The sequence below is a fragment of the Sesamum indicum genome, linkage group LG11 (genome assembly GCF_000512975.1).
Source record: "Sesamum indicum cultivar Zhongzhi No. 13 linkage group LG11, S_indicum_v1.0, whole genome shotgun sequence".
In the NCBI taxonomy this organism is placed as follows: Eukaryota; Viridiplantae; Streptophyta; class Magnoliopsida; order Lamiales; family Pedaliaceae; genus Sesamum; species Sesamum indicum.
Genome location: NC_026155.1, coordinates 8,022,849 through 8,035,461, shown reverse-complemented (window position 1 = coordinate 8,035,461; position 12,613 = coordinate 8,022,849). Strand labels below are relative to the sequence as shown.

The 12,613-nt window shown below is 37.8% G+C and overlaps 2 protein-coding genes across 7 annotated transcripts; one reads left to right on the top strand and one right to left on the bottom strand.

Moving 5' to 3' along the window:
* Positions 761-4,121, top strand: LOC105173553 (probable 3-hydroxyisobutyrate dehydrogenase-like 1, mitochondrial). 6 transcript variants are annotated; one of them, XR_848754.2, is made up of 3 exons: positions 761-1,866; positions 2,708-2,831; positions 3,893-4,121. XR_848754.2 is itself a non-coding variant. In XM_011095336.2 (2 exons), the coding sequence occupies exon 1, from the start codon at positions 828-830 to the stop codon at positions 1,860-1,862; it is 1,035 nt and encodes a 344-aa protein (XP_011093638.1). In that variant the 5' UTR covers positions 761-827; the 3' UTR covers positions 1,863-1,866; positions 3,540-3,856. The 6 variants fall into 6 exon arrangements, 2 of the variants coding, with proteins under 2 accessions (XP_011093638.1, XP_011093637.1); XR_848752.2 differs by having other exon boundaries at positions 2,695-2,831; XR_002288073.1 differs by lacking the exon at positions 3,893-4,121 and adding an exon at positions 3,540-3,856.
* On the bottom strand, positions 4,412-12,222 carry LOC105173552 (hexokinase-1). The gene is made up of 9 exons (XM_011095334.2): positions 11,951-12,222; positions 10,061-10,208; positions 9,793-9,975; positions 8,486-8,560; positions 8,074-8,229; positions 7,840-7,938; positions 7,615-7,745; positions 5,286-5,367; positions 4,412-5,181 (listed from the first exon to the last, which is right to left on the bottom strand). The coding sequence occupies exons 1-9, from the start codon at positions 12,220-12,222 to the stop codon at positions 4,837-4,839; spliced, it is 1,491 nt and encodes a 496-aa protein (XP_011093636.1). The 3' UTR covers positions 4,412-4,836.

Genomic DNA, 12,613 nt, shown 5'->3' with positions numbered 1-12,613 from the left:
AAAATCCCCCCCCCCCCCTTCATAATATTGTTGGATAATATTTGATATTTTTATTTAAGACAAAATAAATTAAAAAACTAAATAAATTTTAAATTAAATTAAATTTCTTTTTTGTTTCTTATTTTTATTCATAATTTATCAATAAATTCAAAATTATTGAGATCAATTTACAAATAACTCTTTTTCAAAATTTTTTAAATAATATTTATTTATAATACCTTTTATAAATAATCAAATGAAATTATTAAATCTACATATGTAATAGCAATCGAATTTAATAATATGAAATTTTAGAAAATACAATTTTATCACTTTAAATCTTTAAGCAAGCATTATTGCCAAATAAGATATTCAAAATATACCTAGCAAGACTATGATAATATATTTATATAATTGATTATTTAATTATTTGTTGATTAAAAAATATATTTAGTCAAAAAATTACACGATAAATAATGTTATGATGTCTTAAATTTTTTAAATTTATTCATTTGAATATAGATAAATTGAAAAATAATAATTTAATTGAATTGGGTAAAAAGATTTTTTTAGGGTCCGAATTAGGTATTCAGACTCATGAGTATTGATGGGAATAGATCCAACCCAAATTCAATTTATATTTTATCTAGGCCGGATCTAATAATATTTATTGGATTCGACTCTAAATGGAAGTATTAATTTATGAGTTTGGGTAGAATCTTACCCTATCCACGGAGGCCGGGGCAAACAACCGTACTCACTTAATTACCCAAACAACCTTACATTTTCTATGGAATTACAGGAATACCTTGCTCGGATAAACCACCTAGCGCCAAAATTGCAGTAACATGCGCCTCTTATCCCTGCTCTGCTTGCTCCATCGTTCCGCTACCCACACCCACTCTCCGTCCCTCTTCCTCCGCCACCACATGGCCACCGCCGCCGAACCCGTCGGCCCGTCCAACACCAAACTGGGTTGGATCGGCACCGGCGTAATGGGCCGCTCTATGTGCTCCCATCTCCTCAAGGCTGGGTACACCGTCACTATCTACACCCGCACCCAGTCCAAGGCTGAATCTTTACTCTCCATGGGGGCTCGCTGGGCGGAATCCCCGAAATCCTTGGCCTCCCAGTCCGACGTTGTCTTCTCCATCGTTGGCTACCCTTCCGACGTCCGCAAAGTCATTCTGGACCCCGCCTCCGGAGCCCTAGCGGGCCTCCGCTCTGGAGGGGTTATAATCGATATGACGACTTCGGACCCCTCCCTCGCAGTTGAGATCGCCTCTGCTGCCTCTGCCGCTGGTTGCTCCTCAGTCGACGCCCCAGTCTCCGGTGGCGACCGCGGTGCACGCCTAGCCTCGCTCTCCATATTCACCGGGGGCGATGAAACTCTGGTAACTCGCCTCACCCCTTTGTTGAACCATCTGGGAAGAGTATACCATATGGGTGGGCCTGGAAAGGGGCAGTTCTGTAAGTTAGCGAACCAAGTAACCATTGCTTCGACAATGGTGGGTTTATGCGAGGGTTTGATATATGCGCATAAGGCTGGTTTGGATTTGAGTAATTATTTGAATGCCATCTCGACGGGGGCTGCGGGCTCGAAGTCTTTGGATTTGTATGGGAACAGGATATTGAAACGGGATTTTGAGGCGGGTTTTTATGTGAATCATTTCGTGAAGGATTTGGGGATTTGTTTGAGGGAGTGTCAGAATATGGGATTGGCTTTGCCAGGGCTGGCATTGGCTCAGCAGCTGTATTTGTCGCTTAAGGCACACGGAGAGGGTGATTTGGGTACTCAGGCGCTCGTTTTGGCACTAGAGAGGCTCAACAATGTGTCGCTTGAGTCAGGGAGCTCAAAGTCTTTGTCCGAGGGAAAAAATTAAGCTGGTAAAAGCTTTGACTTTGTGCAACTGTTTGAGTGATATTATTGGAGTTTGTTGAACTGGATGTTATGTCTTGGTATTTATCTTATAAAAGCATGTTTTTGTCTAATTGACCACTGGTGGTGATGAATGTAAACCATATATTTTATTACTAGAAGGCTGGAACTGTATACTTTCAGTTTATTTGCATTTTTTTTTTTAATTGAACCTTGCAGACCCTTGAGCATGATGTTCGAGGTTGGTTCTTCAGCCTTTCAGTATTGCTTTATTATATGTTTTTTCTGTTTTCGACTGAGTACCCAGTTTCAAATCTGAATAAGTGACTTGGCGTCTGTTTTGCACAATCTCCTATTAATGTGTATGTATGGATGCATAATCTTGCATGGGTTGTTATGTACTGAGAATTTCATGGTAGGTGGCAACAGTTCTTCAGAAGTTAACATCTTAAATTGTTGCTCTGGAAATACTTTGGAAGTATGAAGAGTGAACATTGCAAAAGGAGCCACCAAAGGCATGCTAATTTGATATTTGTAGTTCAAGGGCTATAATTGCTAATATTTTCGTGTCATTTAGGAGTCTGAATTCTCTCAGCTAAGAATGAATCATTTTTGTAGTTATGATTTTGAACTCTAAGGCAGTGTAACGATGTGATTCGTGTGAAAATGCACATTCATCCAAATATGGAAGGTCGAGAAGTATAACTGTTGAATCACATGAAAACTTTAGCTAAGCACATTTAAGTGACTAAATGCAGTTTCAGTTACCTATGGAAAGAAGATCTTAAATACTTCTTAGCATTTGGTCTGATATCAGTCCTGTTTAAAATGTAAAGTACACTGGAATAGGGTTCTGACCATGAAAAGCGGGACTTCTATGTATCTCAAGGGAGGATCAGCAGTGGACTACTGGGTGATTACCCTTCAAAATGCATCAGATCAGTTTACTTGGATGAGAAAGCACTGACAAGTGGTAAAGTTGCACAATTACCATGTTTAATAGCTTCAGGGCTAAGGTCATTTCAGATTTGTATCATCCAGTTCTCATTAATATATGAAACACATTGTCTTAGATATGCACAAAAAATTATGTTGAGGTACTGTTATAGATGCAAACCCCCTACATTGTCAAATGCTAGAAAGTTACAGACAAATTGAGCATGGCAATGAGTTGTTTGTCTTTAGAAAAATATAACACTTAAGACCTAACTGTCTCTGGGTTAGTAACGGTGATGCAATTGATGATCTCCTTTTGATTGTCACAAGCTGGGTAATTTGTTGACACCCAACCAATGAATTATGATTCACGGCTTCATTTTGGATCTTCTTTGCAATGATGGCTGATAAAATTAATGATTTTTTGACTTGAAGAGGTTTTAGCTTCAGTTTCATATTTTTACTTGCGTGAGTTCACTAATTTAGAGTTGTCAGCATAGGTAGAAGTAATTTGTGTCCTCCATAGTGATAGAAATGTGATATATTCTATTCAAATCAGTAGAGAATCTTTTCGGATAAAATTTTATTCAAATTCCAAAATCGTTGTAACCGCAGATGATGGATTTATCTGTAACTTCCAGATCTGAAAGATGCTCGAAAACAAAAGAATGTCGTATAGTACTAGAATAGAGTATGATGTCCTCTACTCGAATGATTACCCTTATTCATTTGTGTTTTCATTCAGGTGACATAAAAACTGCATGATGATAAGGTAAATGAGTCTTCACTAACTGCAAGGAAGCACTGGGAGAGATGTAGATTACTGAAAATATGATTTGTATGCAAAGGAGCCAAACATTGGCTCAAGTTACTCGTGATTTCTATACTTGTGGCTTGGCTGTTGAGCTCTTATCCCTGTCAAACTTTAGATGGATGCTTGCCAACCTGGGAGTCTTGAACTTTGATTGCTGATGGCCATTAAATTGTTGTCCTTGTATACATGTTGGAAAACTGAAGTGCTGATAGATGTTTTTCTACTTTGGGAATCTTATCAACATTCCATTCTTATATGCAATTCACCTTTTTTCTTGAATGCAGGCAGCTTTACAGGTGATTATGTACAGGAAACAAGAGAACCAGGGTTTTGATGTATCAGTATTGGCCACTCTTTCTCAGCTTGCTTGCCATGTTGTACATGTGCACCTCTTCCTGAAGTTTACTTGGAAATAAACTTGTAAAGTTTTAACGGTAAAGTAAGATTATGAAACTTGGAAAGTATATTAATGAGGAGAATTTGTGTGTATATAATCAACTAAAGATGTTAAGATACAAGGAATATAACTTGGGCCCTGTTTTGTGTTTTACCAAAAAGTGTTCACTGGTCAATGAAATTTACTTTCAGAAGTTTATAAGTTATTTTAAACTTTTGCCAAACATTTATCTTATAACTTGTACATTTTAAAAGATGTAGACACATACTAACACCTCCCATGAAATCATTTGATAGTGCTATCAATTGTCAATATGTTCTGCATGGATTGATTTTCAGTATCTATAAAATATAGTTCAATTTCTGTAGAAGAAGATGAGTAGATAGATCTAAAATAAAGGAAATAATTAACTGAAAAAAGATCCTTTACCAAAGTATGCAACATCAGACGCCACATTGATTACGATTCCTCATTATTAGCACTTGGAATTAAGACCTAAGACGACACCGGTCCAAACATTAACCAACTGAAAATTTCAACAATTTCAACCCCAACTTTATTCCCAGTGTGCCGTCGCACAATGGTCTTCCACTAGTGCCTCCCACACCAGTGGTTAGCACTGATGCAGACCATTATCCACCATGGGGTCGCAGTATAAGGATACATACCAATCATCTATGCTCTCTTGAGAGACCATAAACCTGATATGCTGCCGGAGATTCCCGGACTACAGTTGGATGAAAGACTACTCATTCCTACAGAAATAAAAACCCGAAACTCATGAAAAATATATATAACTCAACTATTACACTGTGATGGCCCCCATCAGGGTCAGGAGTTGTCGATTTCCAGGTACTGGGAATGAGAAGCTGCTAGAAGAGCAGCTCCAATGCCCGAGCCGTCATTTGAATGCTCGACGACGATATCCTCTGCAACATCTCCCAGCAGCTCCTTAAGAGTGCTCTCCATACATTTTCTGAACTTAGTATAGTGCTCAAACAATCCACCGTCCAAAGCGATGACTGACCTCTGCTTCTCTCCCTCTTTCACAGTGTCTCTTCCGAGTTTCTTGAGAATACCAAGTATCCCAGCAGCAGAGAGACGGGCCCCTCGTGTGGCAACGATGTCGCATATCTCCACGATAATTTTCCTCATTTTCAAGGAGGAATTAGGTACCTGTCATGTATTTTTCACGTGGAGGAAGAATTAAGAGAAGTTTGCAAATAGATCAGACTGAAACTTAACGAAAATCTCGTTGCGTATTGGGGCAGAGTATATACCTCCAAAATATCCTTTAGTTTACTTCCGACCACTTTGAGATCAGGAGAGGTGTCGTGATGCATAGCGGACATGTCAGGAGTCCTGCATGGTGGCATTCAGTACTGCATCGTAAGTTATAATGCCTTACACCAAATAAATGCAGCATGCAGAGTTTGGTGATCTATCTACATGAAGAAATGCTTAACCGCAGAAAGGTCTCAGCAATTCCCATTTTCCATTGCCCAAGTAATTTTAAGACAAAGTGTAGCATCATGGAAGAACTCAGTCCAATATGTTTAATACACCCAATTGTGCATCCTGCTCGAAGCTTGCAACTCCAGAAACAAGGAAAAAGATGCCCTAAAACTTAAAACAAGAACAACCATGATAGCTTCAATATGTTTAGCACTGCTCAGAATAATGCATTCACGCACAGTTGATAAGTGAGCTGATCCATTCAAGAACACAGCCCAATACGCTAGAAAAGGCTTTGCATTAGTAGCAAGAAAGCAACACGGATAAGAGGGTGTTTCAGTAAGCTTTATATGTTCTTTAAAATATGTTACAAGATGTTGGAGAGTTTATAACATACTACAAAGTGTATTGTAAATTTTTCACAAAAAGATATTACAAGCTCTTAGTAGGTTATAGGCTTGGAAAAAGTAAGAGTTTCTAAGTTATTTTAAACTTAACAAACTCCTTCAATTAATTATAATTCACCATTACTAACATTTTATAAGCTCGATCATCTTATTTTATCCAAACACTTCAATAGCTTATTTTTAGAATAAGATTTGACATGTTTATATGCTTTATAAACATCTTATAACATGTATGGGCTTATAAAAATCTTTAAAATACATAGCCAACCATCTTCGATTTACGCTTATCACTAATTTTTACCACTTCTTAAGTATTTTACAAATGAATCTGCCTAATTCTATTCACATGATGGATATACCATCAAAGTCAAGTTTCTGGTTTGTTGGTTCAAGAGTTTCAGTTTGAAAAAAGCTTCTCTCCGTTTTTATTTGAACTAAACCCTCAAACATGTTGGCTAATTACAATTAACCCCTTGTTGTTTGTAACTTAAAAGTTAAACCTAAACCCTTACAGTTTTGCTCTTTCGAGAAGCCGAATGAAATGACAAATTTATCCTTAAAGATTTCATGATTTTCAAAAAATAAAAAAGTAAATGGACCTTTTTCCTGATAATGCAAGGGGTTCTATCTAAGATTAAATACTATAAGGGGTGTAACGTAACATATCAAAAATATAGTTTTGACATTGTTACGCTTGTTTATATTGGAAAAATTAGAATAATTTTGACGTTTATAAGGGGCTTACATTTAAGCCAAAAAACATCACCAATAAAAATTAGTAAAATCTCAGTCAGAGTTACTTCTGGAAGGGCAATTTCAGAAGACTACCGCACTCTTTAATTGCATCACTCTAAAACCATAATGCTCACTAACTGAGAAGGAGGTAAACGTTGGAGGGAGCAAAACCTCAGTGAGTGTAGATGTAATTTTAAAACAACAGGGCAGTAGTTATAATTTAAGCCAACCTCAGGGGTGCACTGTTGTGACCGTGCCTGTGTAGTTTACCCTTTTCTTATTTACAAGTGCCAGAAATCCTTCTTCAAAAAAACAAATAAAAGTGCAAGAAATCCTAAAACTGAAAACTCGGGCTGATATAGACGAGAACCTACTCGTCAGAATTTGCTCATAGTAGATATACGTTTATGCTAGCCTACTTTGAAATACGTGTCATCAGATTAACTCATCTTATCTCAACTGTCACGTAACGGAATATGAAGTCCATATATATCATGTAAACTGAAAGGGGAAACAGGGAGACGGATTTTAGTAGGAGCAAATGGATAGAGAGCATTTATCGGTAAATCACTGACTTATGAATCTATGTTGCTTTTACCTCAAACAGGACCACAGAGAACCCATATTCCACTTCTTTTATGATCGCTATCCTGTAACTGGATTGCCAAGTTCGTACTCTCTATCCAAATTTTTCGTGCCTTTCCTTTCAAGATGTCTTGGAATACGAGTCTATTCTCTATACTGTGAGCCTTTTTTCAAAACTATAGTCAGTTTAAGCAACAGGGTTACACCATTGACTCTTAACCATTAGTTATAAGAATTTCAGTAAAGTCTCTGGTGCAGTAGAAGAAGTGAAAGATGCATGCAACAATCAGGACAATGCATGATATTGGCTCAGCATTTTCTGACAATAAAAATATCGGCCATGACGTAAAGGAGTGAAATAGGCATGCAACCCAATCAGGAGAATGGAAGAATTGATGTCCTGTCTGTCTCAACTATCATTCCATACCTCAATATGAATGGAATTTTGAGTTTCGGTGGGATGGTATCACCAAAAAAGGATGCTTCTTCGGCCATCCTGCATAAAACTCTACGGACGATTTCTCCGAGATACATACCAGAAATTATCTTCTCAAAAATCTGGATAACAAGACGAAACATGATATCAGATGATGTACGCTCAATAGCATTAGCAGCAATATCGGCAGAAAAAAAAAAAGGTGGCTAAAATTACCTGTTCTCCAGGGTTTAAACTTTCAGCATCAAGTATTTGATCATATTCCGTAAGTGGAAGATGTGATGATCGAAAGTTACCCCATTCCATGTTTATAACCTCCAAAAATAAAATGAAATCTCCATCAATACAATTAAGTTATAAAGAGATCCAAACAATAATCAATGACAAATGTGAGTTTCTGTGTAAATCGACTAGAATATCTATCACTGCGAAAATCTAAAAAGCACCAACCATTTCCCCGGACTTAGGTAGCAGACCCTGCCACTTCGGAATTGCATGAGCCCGTTCGACATATGCTGCATTAGTTCCTGTTCCCAGGATCACAGCAGCAATGACATCTGGATTATTGTACCGTCCTCCAGCTAATGTTCCAACTGTATCATTGACCTGCATTAGGCAATGATGAAAGATAATTCTTTATAGTAGCACATATTCAAAAGAGAAGCAAGGGTTTCTCTCTGCAGTTCAACCTTTAATCTTGTGATGTGTGTGCATAGGGACAAAGAGAACAGGGGGGTGGTGAGCAGAAAGTGAAAAGGACCACAGAAAATAGCTTCTAAAACCACGCGCAAATTCACCAAAATTATTGTTGCTCACAAGAAAGAAGGAAATAGCATCTTATAGGGATAAACTAAGGACTCACAAGAGCGGCAACACGCATATCAAGGCCGAGTCTTTCCATTGCTTTTGTGAGCTCTCCCACAACATCTTGTCCAACCTATTCAAAAGTGAACAATTGGTAATGCAAGATTACATTGAGACTAAAATATAAATCATTATAAAAGCTATTTGGGGAAGGATGGAAATTTCTCTACATCAGTTATTCCGACAATGTAGTCCCACAGTTCATTCACTTCACAGTTACAGTTAACTACAAAGTCATCCCAGAAGTTCAAGAATCTCTAACTTTGGTGTGTGGCGGTGCCTTAGTTGCTTGAAGGATACAGACGGAATAGAGTAGGTTCAAGGATGGATTGACAATGGGAATGAAGTAGCAATAAAAATAAATGTCTTTCTTTGTGTGCCAAAAGAATGAGAAAAACAATATAATCACGACTCCTGTATTGATCTCAGTTGCATGCTTGATAAGTAGCCTTTTTTTATTTATGTGATATGTAGTATTGAAAAGCTTTGAATCAAGTAAAAGGAGAATCCATCCAAATATGGAATTAATTGACGTGTGGCCAATTGGATGAACATTTGTAGAAATACGGAACTTGGCACTTATATTCACAATCAATATAGCAGCCACGGTGCAATATAGAAATAACGAGCGCCTAAAGTTAGAGAAGCCACACTAGAAATTTGCATCCATAGGTGCCGCATAATGATAATAAGAACAATTCTGGTTTTGAATTAAATTATGATGCTAAAAACTACAGTCCAGAAATACAATATCTTTGCTCCATGTTTATGAGATTAGAATTTGAACTCGGAGTGTTCACAATTTTCTTTCAATTCACCCTTCCCAAAAAATTGACTCTGAGAGAGAGGTGGAGGGGCAATGCCAAGTGGCTAGATGTTGAGATTCAAGAAGAGAAAACGGAAGTGATGAAGATGGAATCTGTGGACTTGGGAGTCAAAGAGAAAAGTCAGGGCTGGAGGAGGAGGAAGGAAAGTTATTTCAAAAAGAGAACTCTGGGAATAATAATAGGAGATGGCCAGTTGGCCAACAAGAGCTAATGCAAAGTTCTAAGGAACCAAACTCTGAGGATTTCAAGGATACCGTTCATGTACATATTACATTGCACACCAAAAGTTGGAGGGAGTTCATGTCACATTTTAAAATATAACAAAAAGTGAAAACTTTACAAGAATGAGATATTTCTCAAAAAATAAGTCTGTACATATTATACTAGATCACACTTCTAATAACAAACAACAGCAGCTAAAGCGTATGATAATGGTCAAATAATGAACACAATAAACAAAAGGAAGTGAAAAACTAACCGCATCTTCTATGAGGAATCCTTTTGTCCACTTTATCAGGGTTCCTGATGCTAATGATAATTGCCTAACCGGGAAGGAAAAGGTGAAACCAAGCTCCCTTTGTCTACCAGGTAAGAGATGAAAGTCTTCACCTTCCGTATCAACAAATTTTGCAAGGGCAGCAGCAATAAAGTCAAATAATTCCTGAATACAACAGTTGAAAGCATCAGAGCATGGAAATAATACAAAACAGCAATTTGTGCAACAACGGTGGCTGATTGAAACTCACATGTGATGATCCAACCATCAAATGTGGAGGAATCGAGACTTCTTCAAATTCTTGTTTCATAATACCGTCTTTACCACCTAACTGAACCCGCATAACACGGAAGTTTGTTCCACCAAGGTCCAATGCATAGAATAATCCTTTTTCATCCCTGAATTGAGAATTGGGAAATCATACTCTTGACAAGATGAATTCTATTGCTTAGAGTACAATCAAAAAAGCAAAAACTACTATTTCCACGAATATATTTTATGATCACAGAAATCAGGCCTGGAGGAGCAACTCAGAAGAGGATTCCTAAACTCAGAAACATTAGATAAAAGCAACTGAATGCATGATATTTATATCGTTAAGAGTAATGTTAGGATGCTCCATTTTTTTATTAAGATTACTGCACATCACTTAAAGTTTCCCGAAAATTACAACAGAATGGCCAGACAATTCATCCCAATAGATCTACCTCAATGTTTACATAATTATAGAAAGCTAATCTATATATGCCATCAGCCAACCAATCCTACATAAGCATCAACATCTCTATGAAGTGCATTTAAATTATTCTACGATTAGCTGGTCAAAAGATTCCAGTTGTTTATCTAAATAAAAAGGTTAAAGTTTAAAATTCACCAGAAAAATCATTTACTGTGTTACAATAGATTTTGAGATGCAAAAGCAGAATAATAACTCTATCCTTCAGATAACTCATAGAAGATCTCCTCTATTCAGTGCCACAGGATGTTGAACTGTGTCTAGTATTTAGTGTTATCCAAGAGGAAGAAGCAATCTTTTGAGAATCAGATACTGACATATCTTGTCCATTTTAGACAAACTCTGAAATATTTCTTGATTCACTTCTATAGAACAAGTCTTGGAATGGAAAACTTAACTAAAAATTGACTAAAGACACAGGATCAAAAGAAGGGCCCAACAGATTCCTGGTGGGAAAACCATAGCCGTAGTTTATACGACAAATAGCTGAAATCTAAAAAGCCACCATGGTCGACATATTCCAAAAGGTTAGCCAGCATATGAAATAGCAAAGAAGCACATTGCAAGAAGCAGAGACTCATAGTTTTCTGTCAAAAACATCTTTAGAATGGGAAGGGAAACCTGGTGCTTTTTATCATTAGAATCCCAAGCTGACAACAAACTTGTAACTCGAGGGAGCACTAAAAGTGAAATGGAATATGACTTCCTCAGGGGAAAAAAAAAGTTCCGTCTGGCCCATTGAAGGAGGCATAGATTCTTGATTTAAATGGAAAACATTTTACCCAGAAACATAGAAGCAAATATTGTATGCAGCTTCAAATTTGCATTGATAAAGAGTTCCAAAACTGCTACCATTTTATCTGGTTGACAATACGTATGTGGTAAACATGTTCTATAATTCCAAAAAAAATGAAAAGGCGGACATGATACCCATTGAATTGCTAAAGCCTACACATGAAGTGATCTAGCTAGAGAATAGGCCGGATGTGAAAATAAATTTCCGGTACTTTATGAAAAAAGATATGACTTGATACCAGTGATACACCTAAATCAAATCTATGCCTCAAGAAGTCATTCTCTTTCTGAAGAGCAGTATAAACCAGGATCAAAATAAAATTATAAATCAGTCACTAAACTATATAGGCAAATATTTATATATGTAATAACTAGGTTTCAACATTTAAAAGCACTTGAGGATCAAAGAAATTAAATCAATTATAACAAGGGATCCCAAATTCTGAACAACGGACATGGTTTGACATCACCTCCGAATCCCACAACTTTTCCTCCAAATACTCAATCTTGATAGTTGACATTGAACAGACGAAGTACTAGCGTAAATACATAATCAAATCTACACAGAAACAAGAACCACAAACACAAATACATAAAACACAAGCATACCCAGTGGGGAGGTTATCCACGTAGCTGATGAGCATCTTCAGCTTACTGCCACCTTCGGAGGCAAGACCGGCGTGCATCTCCACCGTCATGGCGTCGGCCACCTGCCGGAGCTTCGCCGTAGGGGTCCCACACTTCTCCTCCAACTCTCTCAGAATCGCCTCCGCCTTGGCCCACCTCCCTGAGCTCTTCATCTGCCGCCTCATCACCACCACCGCAGCCGCACAAACCGCTGCAGTGCACACCACCGCCGCCGCCACCGCCACCTTGCCCATTTCAACAAAACAGTACACAAACTTCACCTACCACACCACAAACAAAAACCCACAACCCACGCTCTCCTTCAATGCACAAACACTCTCCGGATGTATTATTTATGGCGCAAGGTCGAATCTTCGGTTGATTTAGTTGGTTTTCTTGGTGGGTTTTGGTATATATAATCTAATCTCTCTCCTCTCTCCCCTATAAACACAACCCACTTGAATTTGTTCAAAATCACTGAAACAGAGAACACCGGAGAAACAGGGAACGCAACTAGTGGTGGAATCCCATATGGGCTCTTGAGAAGGTTTTTGTTTTGTACCGGGAGAAGATTTTTGAGGCGAGATATAATGAAGAAAAGCGAAGTAGAAAAGGACAGGGATGAAGGGTAGGAATAGGACCAAG